Source organism: Frankliniella occidentalis, unplaced genomic scaffold, assembly GCF_000697945.3.
Source record: "Frankliniella occidentalis isolate FOCC.00 unplaced genomic scaffold, Focc_3.1 Scaffold166, whole genome shotgun sequence".
In the NCBI taxonomy this organism is placed as follows: Eukaryota; Metazoa; Arthropoda; class Insecta; order Thysanoptera; family Thripidae; genus Frankliniella; species Frankliniella occidentalis.
In genome coordinates this window covers 487,401-499,224 of record NW_026267292.1, presented here as the reverse complement: position 1 = coordinate 499,224, position 11,824 = coordinate 487,401, and the positions used below count along the sequence as shown (strand labels likewise).

The following is an 11,824-nucleotide window of genomic DNA, read 5'->3' as shown; positions in this document are numbered from 1 at the left end:
GACCGCTGGTCGTTTCGGCTCTCCGTGTCGTAGGTTCGACTCTTGACTTTTGGGGTATTTTTTTATTTCTTTATTTTTTTACCCCAGCTAATGGAGACTAGCCAGGAATGTTCGGCTTGTGAATATAAAGTGCCCTGCAAAGCCAGGTCGTTGTGGGATGAATAGTTTCCGAAAAATCGACGTTCTACGAATTTGCCGAATTTGACGATATAAAACTGGTTTCCCGATGAATATAAACTGCTCTGCAAAGCCAGGTCGCGGTGGTATGTGTTTCCGAGGAGTCGGTTTTCTACGAATTTGCCCTTAGGACCCTACTTTGAATCGATATAAAACTGGTGTGCTTGTGCTTGAGGTGATTGCTCACTTAAGGATCCGTTTAGTTTTACTACAGAAATCTACAGCCGAAATCTGGACGCTGTACCTCCAGTAGGTCCAGAGATAGAGCCGATTTACGTTGAAATTTCTGTCACGGCGCGGCCGAATGGGGGCACTTCTGTCTTCCTTGGCCGGAGGCACGCGCGCCCCGCCGTTTAACGGGGCACAGCCACAGACCACCCGCATAGAGACAGGTCGGTATTTTGGCGTTGGAGCATTTGTGGCGAGTTGTGGCTGGACCCCTGTGTTGTAGGCAACCCGATGGACGCGATTGTAGGTTCTAGAGCACAGCCGCAAACCAGCCACATAGAGACACGTCGGTATTTGCGCGATGGGGCAGTTGTGGCGAGTTGTGGCTGGACCCCTGTGCGGTAGGCCACCCGGGGGACGCGGTCGTGTGGTCACTGGGACAACCCTCGGGCCTCCATGGGTTATAAGAGAGGTCGTGGCATCGTTGTGGTGCGTTGTGGCTGGCCTCCTTACGGTCTCGATAGCTATAGTCGGTCCGGTATAAGCTGATTTTCGGGGTACGCGTTGCGGCCGCAAAGTTCTGGCCACGAACACGCTCGTCTGGCTAGCCTCTTTTAGCTGGAGTTAAAAAAATAGAAAAAAAAACAAACGAAAATCCCCCAAAAGTCAAGAGGCGAACCTACGACACGGAGAGCCGAATCGAGCTGCGATCCAGCACGCCACCACACCACACACGAATGGTGGATTTAGCCCCGGTATAACAGTCGCGATCAATACATGCCTTACTGCCGGCTTGGTGCGCAGCCCCATGCCCGGGGCGCTAGAATAGCCCCCTTTCCGCCGCTTGGTGACACTAATTTGTATGTAAATCGGCTATATTGGCTATGGCCTACATTTTTTACAGTTGGCTTCGGTAAACAATATAACATGGCTTTTTATTGGGAAAAGTTTTTAATCATATTTCTTATTTTTCTTACACCTAAGTACCGTAATAAATTACTCTCTTGTAATACTAAGTTCTACATGTGGACATATTCCTCTCAGTCGTGAACCACTGGGACTAGATCTGTTGGGGCCTTTGCAGCCATAGGAGGGACACGGCGAGGAGCAGCACGTTGATGGCCGCGCCCGCCGCACCGCTCTTCTTCGTGGTGGTGTCGGGCACGGGCGTTGTGGTCGAGCTGCTGGGGCCGGGTCTACCGGTGGTGGGCCCGGAGGGCGGCAGCGGCGGCAGTGTGGCCGGGCTCGTGGGCACGGAGGGCGGCAGCGTGAACCAGGAGGCCGTGCTGGCGTCGTCGGGGGTGACGACGGTGGGGTCCACCGGCGACACTCCCGTAGGGATGACGAGGGTGGTTGTGGTGGGCGGCGCCGTGGTGGTGGGCGGCGCCGGCAAGTCGGGGTTGGGTACCCCGCTCAGCGCGTACAGCATGTCGCCCACCTCGTCCAGGTGCGCGGCCTGCCACTGCAGGTTGTCGGCCACCAGCAGCTGCGCCACGGTGATCTCGCGCGAGGCCGACCCGTTCAGCAGCATCTTCACGACGGCCTTGAGCTAAATAACGATAGGAACAGCGTTATGGGCTTGCGGATAAGAATCGTGTGACTGCGAGCGGAGGGACGCAGGGCTCGGGAATTACCTTTGTGTTCTGAGCCTCGGTGGTGATGCGGCTTGCTACCAGCGAGATGATGGACTTGGTGGCCTCCATGCCGGACCTGCGCGAATAGAGATCTATTCTTTAACCGAGATCAGGGACAAGGGTGGGTTGGGGCACGGGGGGCTGAGGATCGGGCGGAAACTTGTAAACCACACGAATACCTACCCCTTGTACAGCTCGATGACCTTCTCCTTCAAGAAGTCCAGAGCGTTGTCGACGGTGCTGGGTCCGAAGCGGGTGACGGACTTGAAGACCTCCAGCGCCTCGCCGGCGCGCAGCGCGGATTGCTCCGTGGCCAGGGCGAGCAGGCTGCGGCACAAAGTCATTCGGTTGTGAGTGAGGACCACCGTCGAATGGGAATACCACCGGGGCCGGGAGGCGCTCATGCGCTCAACTTACCTCTGGGCGAACGTGTTGTCGCGCACGCAGCCAAGGCCTCTGATGATGGCCTTCCGGTAGACGTCGTTCATCTCCAGGTCCAGGTTGGTGACGGCCCTCTCGAAGTCCTCGGGGCCGTCGATGTTCCTGACGCCGGCGCACACCGTGGAGCCCACCGTATCGTGGGGCACGCTGGGCATGCAGAGAGTAGAGAGTCGTGATGAGCGGCATGTTGGCCGGAGGGGCGGCGGCCCTATCGCACTCCGGCACACCCAACTACGCACCTGTTGATGACCTCCACCCAGGACGGGTAGTCCTTGAGCGCGGGCTGAACGCACTCCTCGATGCCCAGGTCGCAGGCCCACTCCATGACGACGCTGCGCGCTACGAGGAACCGCGAGTTGTCGTCGGGCTTGGGGGTGTAGTCAAAGTACTTGATGGCGCCGGCCAAGAGGCCGCCCACCCAGGCCTTGTACACGGCCTCCAGCTTGGTGCCCAGGACGAAGGTCTCGAGGTGCGCGCCAAAGGCCTCCCGGGCCGCGGCGTAGATCTCGTGCGTCACGTACTCGGTGCGGAGGTAGTCGACGTACTGCAGGGCGGTGACGTAGTCCAGGCGGCCCGTGCGCGCCAGGGACAGCGCGTCGTCCAGCAGCATAACCCGGGTGGGGATCTCGATGTACATGTGGTTGCCGGGCTGACTGTTGTACAGCGCCAGCAGCTGCCAGTTTACCACGTCGTAGTTGACTCGGTAGAAGCCTGGGGAAGGACGGCATTTTCCGAATCGTGAAAAACAATCCCGCTATGCAAACCTTTCCTTTTCAATTGCGTTTTGTGAATGCTACCCCTCTTACCCTTGCGATCCAAGTTGACGAGTAGCCATTGGGCGCCGCTCTTGGGCGGCAGTGGCACTTCGGTGGTCGTGCTGGGCGCCAGCCAGGCCTTGACGGGCGTCGTGGAGTACTCTTTCGCGTACTGATTTCTCGCGCTGTAGCTCACGGGGATGTACCAGTTGCCGTCCATGTCGGCACTGCCGGAGGGCGAGTGGAGAAGGAAGCGCTCCTGCAAACGACGCCGCACAACTCTTGAATGAGCGAAACATGCCGCCCAGAGAAATCGACACGACGGGTGTCGTCCTGTAGGCCCACCTGAGACAGCGTGGCCGAGTCCTTGTTGTAGTCCCTGATCACGTTGACCACGGGGTAGCCGGGCTGGTCGACCCACGAACTGAGGACTGTGCTCACGTCCACGCCGTCGGGCAGAGACGAGTCGCCGTCCACTCCGGCCTGCAGCGCCGAGTACAGCGCCGAGGGCTCCACGCCACCGAGGTAGCTGAGGGACATTCGAGTGAGCGGTTAGGTTAGCAGGGGTCCCCGGACTACCGTTGGCCGAGAGCGCGAGCGCGCCACCGCAGCGGCTGGTGATATTCTTACTTTGTGGTCAGTAAGTTCTTCAAACCGCTTTCAAAGGCGGTAGCACCCAGAATGAGAGGGAGACTGTTGACGATAGCGCCCCCTGCGAGAACAAGAAGCGCCCATTCGTTAGGACAAAGTTCTTCCCGAGCCACCCCCCACCCCCCCTCCCCGCCCTCTTCTTCCCCCAGACGTTGCACATTTACTGGGCGGGCTCGGCGTGAGCGTGTCACGTACCCTTGAGTGCAGAGATGTCACCGATGCTCTTCTCGACGCCGGCCGTGGAGCCGATGACGTGCTGGTTGTTGAGGGCCGGGGCGGACTCGAGCGAGTCGGCGAGCAGCGCGGGCGACACGACGCGAGAGGCGAACGTGGCCGGGTACAGCATGAGGCTGCCGGGGGCGTCCGTCTGCACGGCCGCCTTGTACTGGAAGTAGGTGCCGAAGCCGTCTGTCAGCCACACGTTGTCCCACCAGGTCATGCTGACCAGGTTGCCGAACCAGTGCTGGGCGATGCGGTGCGCTGTGGAGGTCAGCCAGTAGATGTCGGCTTCGCCGGCGGACGCCGTTGTGTCGAGTTTCACGAGGGCGTTCTCTCTGAATCAAGAAGGGTCGCGAAGGTGAGAAACATACCTCGAGACCACCGAGGCTATACTCATTGAGACAACCCTTTGGCTCACCTCAGAATGTCCACACCCCAGTTGTCGGACCCCTCCACGACCACATCCTTCACTCCAATCAGAGCCATGGCGTCGAGGCCGGACGGAGTGCCGGTGATGGTCTCCAGGGTCTTGATGATGCTCTCGGCGGCCTTGATGGTGTCCTCGCCGTTGGCGACGAGCTTGTCGGTACCGTAGAGCGTGATCTTCTTGTCGATGCTGCTGCGGGACTGGAGGCCCGAGGACACTACGATTGTCAGACCGTGCGTCGAGATCTTCGGGGTTGTCTCGAAAGTCACCAGGACGCGGTTGCCGATGGAGGCGCTATCGGGAGGGAGTACAGAAATAAATGAAAAATGAGACTCCTTGTAATAATTAATTATGAAAGCGATCAGTGTGTTCTTGGAGGCACGACTTACTCTGGCTGAGAAGTAGACACCACCGCTGTGTTGGACACCACTGTTTCAGTCTGCAGCGCGCCGACAGTGAGGGTGTACGTGGCCTTGAGAGCCGGCTCGTCGAAGCAGGGGAACACTCGTCTGGCGTAGGTGGGCGCTAGTTTCGTCATCGCGACAGTCCTGGAAATTAGTGTTGGTTATAAACTTGCCCATGAGTGCTGAAGGCTTCGCGAATGTTTAAGTAAAACTCTTACATTGGTCCTTGGTTTCCGTCTTGGCTGGTGAGGTAGAAGCCCTTCATGTCGTTGCTGAAAGTGCCGGTGTAGGACACCTTGATGGTGTAGACTTTATTGACTCTTAAAGTTGTGTCCCAGAACGAGAACTGCGCCCATTCGTGCAGCTCGTTCTTCGAGAAGGCGTCGAACATCACGGGGCTCTGCTTGTCGTCCAGGATGGTGACGTCGTCCTTGCCGAAGTTGAGGCCAGCGGTGTGGATGTAGAACCTGCTCACGTCGTCTGTGGTGGCCACGGTGATGGTCACCTCGCCTTCGAAGGTCCCCTGCTTGTCTCCCGACAGGTAGGGCACCACCTTGACCTTGTAGTCCTGGGGGATGACGGTTGACACCAGCCTGAAGTCGCCGCTCGGCGTGGGTTCTGGGGGCAGGGTGGGCACGGTCGGTGGGCCCGCCGTGGGCGGCAGTGGCGGGGACTCCCCGGCTGCGGCCTCCAGGTAGTCCAAGACGACCGGGAGGTCCTCCTCGATCCACCTCCAGTGGAAGTTGGCCGTTTGGTTGACCACCGTCATCTCGATGCAAGGGTCCCTTTCTGTCATTTTGGAGATCTGAAACGTCGATTTGTTAGAAGCGCTACTGGTGAAGTCCAACCACATACTCATTAGTGCCTTTGGAGGGATTGCTCACCGAATAGTGTTGCATCTTGGTAGAGATTCTCTCTGCGGCCAGCTGCAGCACCGCGGCGATCGCCTGTACACCAGTGCTGGTGGAGGGGAGGAGGGGGTGTTAGACTGCTATCGAAACGATATCGAACCGCAGTGAGGCGGGGGCTACACAAAACGTCAACAGGATATCTTACTTCTTTTTGATTTGGTCGTAGTATGTGTCGATGAAGTCAATGAGGCGGTCCACTCCGTCGGGATAGTGCACGATGAACGAATTCAAGAAGAGCTTGGCTTCGTTGGACTTGATTCCAGCGTGGTTGAGGGCCGCCTGGAGCACGCTGCAGGACACAGATTGGGCGTTACTCCCCCTCTCCTCACAAACCCTTTGCAACAGCGAGCTCTGTTTGCTTTCAGCTCGGCTCACCGGGTGGAGCCGTCGCCCTTCATGCAGCCGAAGCCGTAGAGGATGGCGGAGCGCACGGTGGGGTCCTCCTCGACGAGGAAGCGCGCCCACGTGACGGGGAACAGCATCTCCTTCATGGTGCCGAAGCCCTGGCACAGGGTGGCGGCCAGCGTGTCCGGGTTGGGCGCGGCCGTCTCGAAGTACCACGACTCAAAGTCGAAGCGCGCGCTCCTCGCGCAGAGCACGCTGCCGGCGGAGCAGGCGACCTGCGAGACCACGTCGCGCAGCAGCTTGTCGTTGTACGCCTCGAGCGAGGGCCAGCGCGAGTCCCAGTCGATCTTCTCGTACGCGGGCTGCACCAGGTTGGCGACGAATTGCTGCAGGCGGAGGGGACGGCGTTTAGAAACGAGGAATTTAGGAGGGTAGTAGCCGAGAGGTACTAAACATTTTAAAGAGAAATCGAGATGAAAAAACAGAAAAATCAAGAAAAAAGAATTTAAAATAAAATCAAGAAATATCGGTACCTCCTATCAATATGCGCTTATAATTCTTTAGGCTAAACGTAATCGCTCATCACCTCGCGTTCTACACAGAACCGCTTACCTGCGCGGGCCCTACACAGAACCGCTCATCTGCTCGCGGCCGGGGCGCTGGTTAGGTTATGTTGTCCCTCGTATTTACTATAATATCACCCAATATCGGAGGCTTTTACGGGCTATAGTAGTTTAAATATGATGTTCCAGTACAGACAAGAGGGCATGTTACATTTTTTGTTTCTAAATTGAAGCTCAGCACCTAGGAACATCCATTGAAATCTGGGAATCACCTGCCCGTATTTCAGAGAGATGAGCGGTTCTGTGTAGGACCCGCGCAGATGAGCGGTTCTGTTTAGAGCCCTTAGTAATGAGCGGGTTTGTTTGGGCTAAAAAGAAATAAGCGCATATTAATAGGAGGTATCGATATCGAGAAAAGGTTGAGAAAAATAATCAGTGTTCGACTGAATATTTAGTGAAGCACCCCTTGATAGTGGCACGCGGCCGCGGGACACTCACGTCGAGCAGCGCGCGGGACTTGGAGTCGCCGCCGAGGATGGCGCGGAGCCGGAAGATGGCGTTGCGCGCGGCGATCCAGGGCAGCAGGTCCGTCTCGTAGGGCAGGGCGCTCTCCAGGACGGACAGCGGCACCCACGGCTCGAGCTGGCGCGCCATGGCCAGCGCCACGGCGTCGTCGATGAGGGCGGCGCGCTGCTCCGCGCTGGCGATGCTCAGCCGCTGCAGCCGGCCGTTCACGTAGATATAGGAGAGGAGGTCGTAGTTGACCCGGTAGAAGCCTGTGGGCGGGCACGCGAAGCGTGGGTTTAGGTTGGAGCTGGAGCTGGCGGGGTGCGGGGGGGAGCCCCCGCGCGGTAGGCAGTCCCGCAGTGCTCTGGTGCCGTGCGGCACGGCCTACCCTGCCGTCGTAAGGCGCCCGGTCAAGCAAGCGAGTGGCAGACGGCTTACCGGTCTTCTCGGCGTTCAGGAGGACGAGCTTGTTGTCGGCGCCGTCCACCAGGATCACCTTCTCGCTCTGGCTCTCGAGGAGGACGTCGCTGTAGGTGTCCGGCTTGGGCTGGCCCTCGATCCACAGGTTGTACGGGACGTTCCACGTGGCGTCGCCCTTGTAGTCCGGGGTGGGGTCGTGCGTCACGAAGCGTTTCTAAGGGCGGCAAAATCGAAATTCGATAATTGCGCGTGGCGGAGAAAAGCGCGGAGAAAAGATCCAATGAGAAGTTCACTAGTGAACGAAAGAACCGTGCGTACCTGTGTCAGAGTCGCGATGCCGTTCTCGCGGTCGCGTACGAATGTGACGACGGGGTAGCCCTGCTTGAGTGTCCACGAGTCGAACATTTCCTGGACGGTGACTCGCATCCGCTTCGACGTGCCGTCCGCAGCGTTCTGCAGGGCGGAGGCGAGTTTTTCCGGACTTCCCCAGCCGTAGGCGCTGAGAAAAGAAATCATGTTGCATTCACAGTCCGCCGGAAAATAGTTTTTAGCTTGCTTTCTGTGCCCTGATCTTACTTGGTGCGGATGTAATCGCTTAGCCCTGTCCTGTAGGCGCCCTCACCGACAAAGTGCATCATCATCCTCAAAAAGCTGCCGCCTGACAGAAAAAAAGAACCAGAGTATGAAGAGGCCCGTTTCAGTAGTGCCGCGCAACACATCTGCCTCGCCTGCCGGGAAACATACCCTTGGAGTACGTGATGGTGCCCATGTGGTCAGAGATCTCATCCGGGGATGCTACCGTGTAGTTCGTGAGGACGTCCGCCGATACGCGCGCGTCTACCTGCATGGCAGGCTCCACGTGCTCGTACAGGATGCGCTTGAACGCGGCGTACTTGTCGTCGTCAGCCTGAGTCATGGGAAATAATACAAATCAAAAATTAACTTTATTCTCATTATTTTGCGTTGATGGAAGCTGGGCGTGGGATAAGGATGGATAAATATGGTTACCCTGTCGAGCATGTACAACTCGAGGAAACTGGCCATCCCTTCCTTGAGCCAGGCGGCGCTCCACCAGTCGATGGTCACCAGGTCGCCGAACCAGAAGTGGGACAGTTCGTGCTGGATGACACTCGAGCACGACCAGGAGTGCTCCGACTTGGCCTTCGTGGGGTTGATGATGTAGTCCTCCCTTTTCGAGAAAGGCATCATTAATGCTAAAATGGCTTTGTATGTAAAGTTATACAGTAGCGAAGTTGAGGGGCGGTGCATTGGCGCATACCTGAATGTAACAAGTCCCCAATTCTCCATGGCACCGATCGGGAACGTCGGGATGGCCACTAAGTCGACCTTTGGCAGGGGCATCTTGAAGTTGGTGTAGTCTTCCATGGCCTTGATGGCCTCGGGTGCGATCTCGACGGCAGTCTTGGTGTCCTTGACGGCGTTCGGCCGCACCCAAATGTTGATGGCGCTGTTCCTCGTGGATACCTTGGACAGTTCGTGCACCATGAAGGCCACCAAGTACGTGGGCATGTCGGGCGTGGTGGCGAAGTCGTCCCAAACTCGGTTTCCTAGGGCAGCACTGCGGACAGACAGACGTTTGCCTTCGTTATCGCACTGGCACTATAGTTGAGGAGGGGGGGGGGAGTTTTACTAAGGAATTTGCCCTACTTACTCAGGGGTTGAGGTGCCGATCTTTGGCATGTTAGACAGAGCGGTCTGCGCCGGCAACCTGGCGACAGAGATGTCGAAGGTAGCTCGGAACCGAGGCTCGTCGAAGCAGGGGAACGCCTTGCGTGCGCTGGTCGCTTCGAAATGCGTCGTGGCCATGTACCTGGTAGCAAGCGGACATACAGTTGAGCGTGGGAATCCCGGTAAAGTAATCATTTTTAGGTTCATTTTAGCTACCATGAAAGAACTTACTTGGTCTCGTCGTTGATGACGTAGCTGCTGACGTAGAAACCGAAGTTGTCGGTGCGCAGCGGTGCGCTGAACTCCAAGTGCACAACGTACTGGCTTCCCTGTGTGAGGCTCTGGTCCAACTTTAACTTGAGGAAGCTCTTCTCTTCGTCGAAGCTAAGGTCGGTCACGGTGTACTGCTTGTTCGTGGCTACGTCGTACACTTCCACCGGTTGTAACGGGATGTCCAGATCCTTGGCGTGCATGACAATGTCGGCAGTGCTCTCCTTCGCCAAGATGGTGATGTCCGCCAAACCCTTGAACTCGAAATTATCGACTTCGAGGAAAGGCACCATCTGCAGCTTGTAGTTGAGGGGCTCCAGGGTGCTCGGCAGGCGCCACGCGATGGTCGGGTCGTCAGGTCGTGGGGGCTCGGTGGGGCCGATGCCCGGGGTCGGGACGACCGGACTTGGGCTCGGCTGTGGCACGGGGGTCTCTGACGGAGTCGGCGGCGGCGCGGGCTTCTCGCCCAACCTGGCGGCCAGGTAGTCCTTCAGGGTGGGGAGCGTGCTCGACGTCCACTCCACGTTGACGGCCACCAGGTCCACGGCGTCGCGCACGTTCGGAGCGTCGCTGATCCTCTGCAGCGTGCTGATCTGCAGCGAGACGGGGTGGTCACAGTCAGAAGTCGCACGCGCTGTTGTCACACTCGGGTGACGGGACGGGGCGCTACGCGACTACTCACCCACTGGTAGTGTCCTTCAGAGTACAGTCTCTGGGCGACGGTCATGAGGACATCCCCGGCCTTGCTCTGTCCTAGGCTGCAAGTGCCAAAAGGCAGTTTAGAGCGTCGTTAAACCAACTCGGTGTTTCTTTGAGCCCAACGACCCCCTACTGCGGCCCAACCAAATCGCTTACCTGGCAGCCATGAGGTCGTAGTTCTTCACCACATATTTCAAAGCCGCGTCGATACCACCCTCGCTGTTGTCCAGGATGGAGCGGAACAGGGGGAGCACTTCCTGGGGCTCGAAGCCCTGCATCGTGCCTCCAAGCTGCAGCAGTCTGTTACGAGAAAATCGGTGAAACTCTGTGCGCTTGAGGACACTCGGCGCACGTTTCACAGTTTAATCTTACTTACTCGTTAATGATGGTAGAGTTCTGGACGCAACCCAGCGCGTACACGATGGACATTCTGTGTGACCTCTCCGTCTCGGCCATCAGGGCCTCGAAGAGGTTGGTGTACTCCACGGTGCTGCCATGACTCAGGCCCTCGCAGAGCGAGGCGGCCAGCACGTTCGGATCCACGCTGGACCTGGGTGCAGGAAGACGTCGCTCGAGTAAACGGTCTCGGCGAGTCGATACGGCTAGGCCGGCTAGAGTGACAGCGCGCTTACTTGTCTTTCAGGTAGGCGTTGTACGACTCCAAGGCCCGGGTGCGGCAGTCGCTCAGCCTGGCGGAGCAGGCCAGCTTGGTGACGAGGTCGCGGGCGACTCTCCCGTCAGTGTTGCCTCGGAAGCTGTCCCAGCCAACGTTGGCAAACCCAATTTCCATCAGGAAATCGTGCAAGTACGTCTGCAAATTGACGGAATATTCATGCATGCTTTCTCATTTTCCGACTGCAGCGCGGCAGCTGTCGTGCAGTTGGCTGCTATCGCACCTGGAACAGGCGGTCTGCCTCCGGGTCGGCCTTGACGAGGGCGGCGTACGTGCGCAGGCCGCTGTAGGCGGCGGTGTAGGGCGCGGCGTTGTACTCCCCGGGCACGGACTGGTCCAGCAGGTACAGCGGCATCCACGGGTCCACGAGGCCGGCCTTGGCCAGGGCGAACGCGTCGTGGATGGTGGAGGCTCGGAACATGGGGTCGCGGACGGACCCGCCCGCGAACGCGCTGCCGATGCGGATCCAGTTGAGGAAGTCGTAGTTGGTGTGGAAGTAGCCTGCGCAGGAGACGTTTCCGTTATTGAACAGCAACACGCGGCCCGCCTGCCATCGGCCGCAGCCCGCGGCAAGCCCGCACCTTGGTCGCGCCAGTTGCCGAAGATGGTCCCGCCCAGGTTGCTGCCGCCCAGCTGGATGGTGGCCGACTGGCCGTCGTCACGCAGGAAGGCCGAGGCCTTCTCCGGCACCGAGTTGTAGTTGAAGTAGATGCTGATGGGCACGATCCACTGGCCGTCGCGCGCGCTCTCCTGCATCGGGCTCACGGCCAAATACTTGCTCTGCAAGCATAGTAACAACATAGCTCTATAAATTCAAACGTACACCAATTTTCTGTTTTTATATCTTGATTTTTTCTTGATTTTTTTTCTG

The 11,824-nt window shown here is 58.1% G+C and overlaps 1 protein-coding gene across 1 annotated transcript in view; it reads right to left on the bottom strand.

The window, feature by feature from the left end:
- Window positions 1-1,277: 1,277 nt before the first annotated feature.
- LOC113212699 (uncharacterized) overlaps window positions 1,278-11,824 on the bottom strand; it is a gene marked incomplete in the record, with an annotated part of 33,510 nt that continues 22,963 nt past the window's right edge. The window contains 30 exon segments of the mRNA XM_052271583.1: window positions 1,278-1,894; window positions 1,980-2,055; window positions 2,163-2,306; window positions 2,397-2,567; window positions 2,660-3,131; window positions 3,227-3,434; window positions 3,521-3,704; window positions 3,806-3,887; window positions 4,022-4,380; window positions 4,464-4,766; window positions 4,862-5,020; window positions 5,095-5,681; window positions 5,761-5,836; window positions 5,933-6,076; window positions 6,163-6,518; window positions 7,194-7,471; window positions 7,641-7,836; window positions 7,941-8,121; window positions 8,199-8,280; window positions 8,367-8,529; window positions 8,631-8,811; window positions 8,902-9,201; window positions 9,295-9,453; window positions 9,543-10,174; window positions 10,264-10,339; window positions 10,437-10,580; window positions 10,657-10,830; window positions 10,913-11,091; window positions 11,177-11,454; window positions 11,535-11,733. Coding sequence (XP_052127543.1) covers window positions 1,406-1,894; window positions 1,980-2,055; window positions 2,163-2,306; window positions 2,397-2,567; window positions 2,660-3,131; window positions 3,227-3,434; window positions 3,521-3,704; window positions 3,806-3,887; window positions 4,022-4,380; window positions 4,464-4,766; window positions 4,862-5,020; window positions 5,095-5,681; window positions 5,761-5,836; window positions 5,933-6,076; window positions 6,163-6,518; window positions 7,194-7,471; window positions 7,641-7,836; window positions 7,941-8,121; window positions 8,199-8,280; window positions 8,367-8,529; window positions 8,631-8,811; window positions 8,902-9,201; window positions 9,295-9,453; window positions 9,543-10,174; window positions 10,264-10,339; window positions 10,437-10,580; window positions 10,657-10,830; window positions 10,913-11,091; window positions 11,177-11,454; window positions 11,535-11,733 — 7,032 coding nt within the window.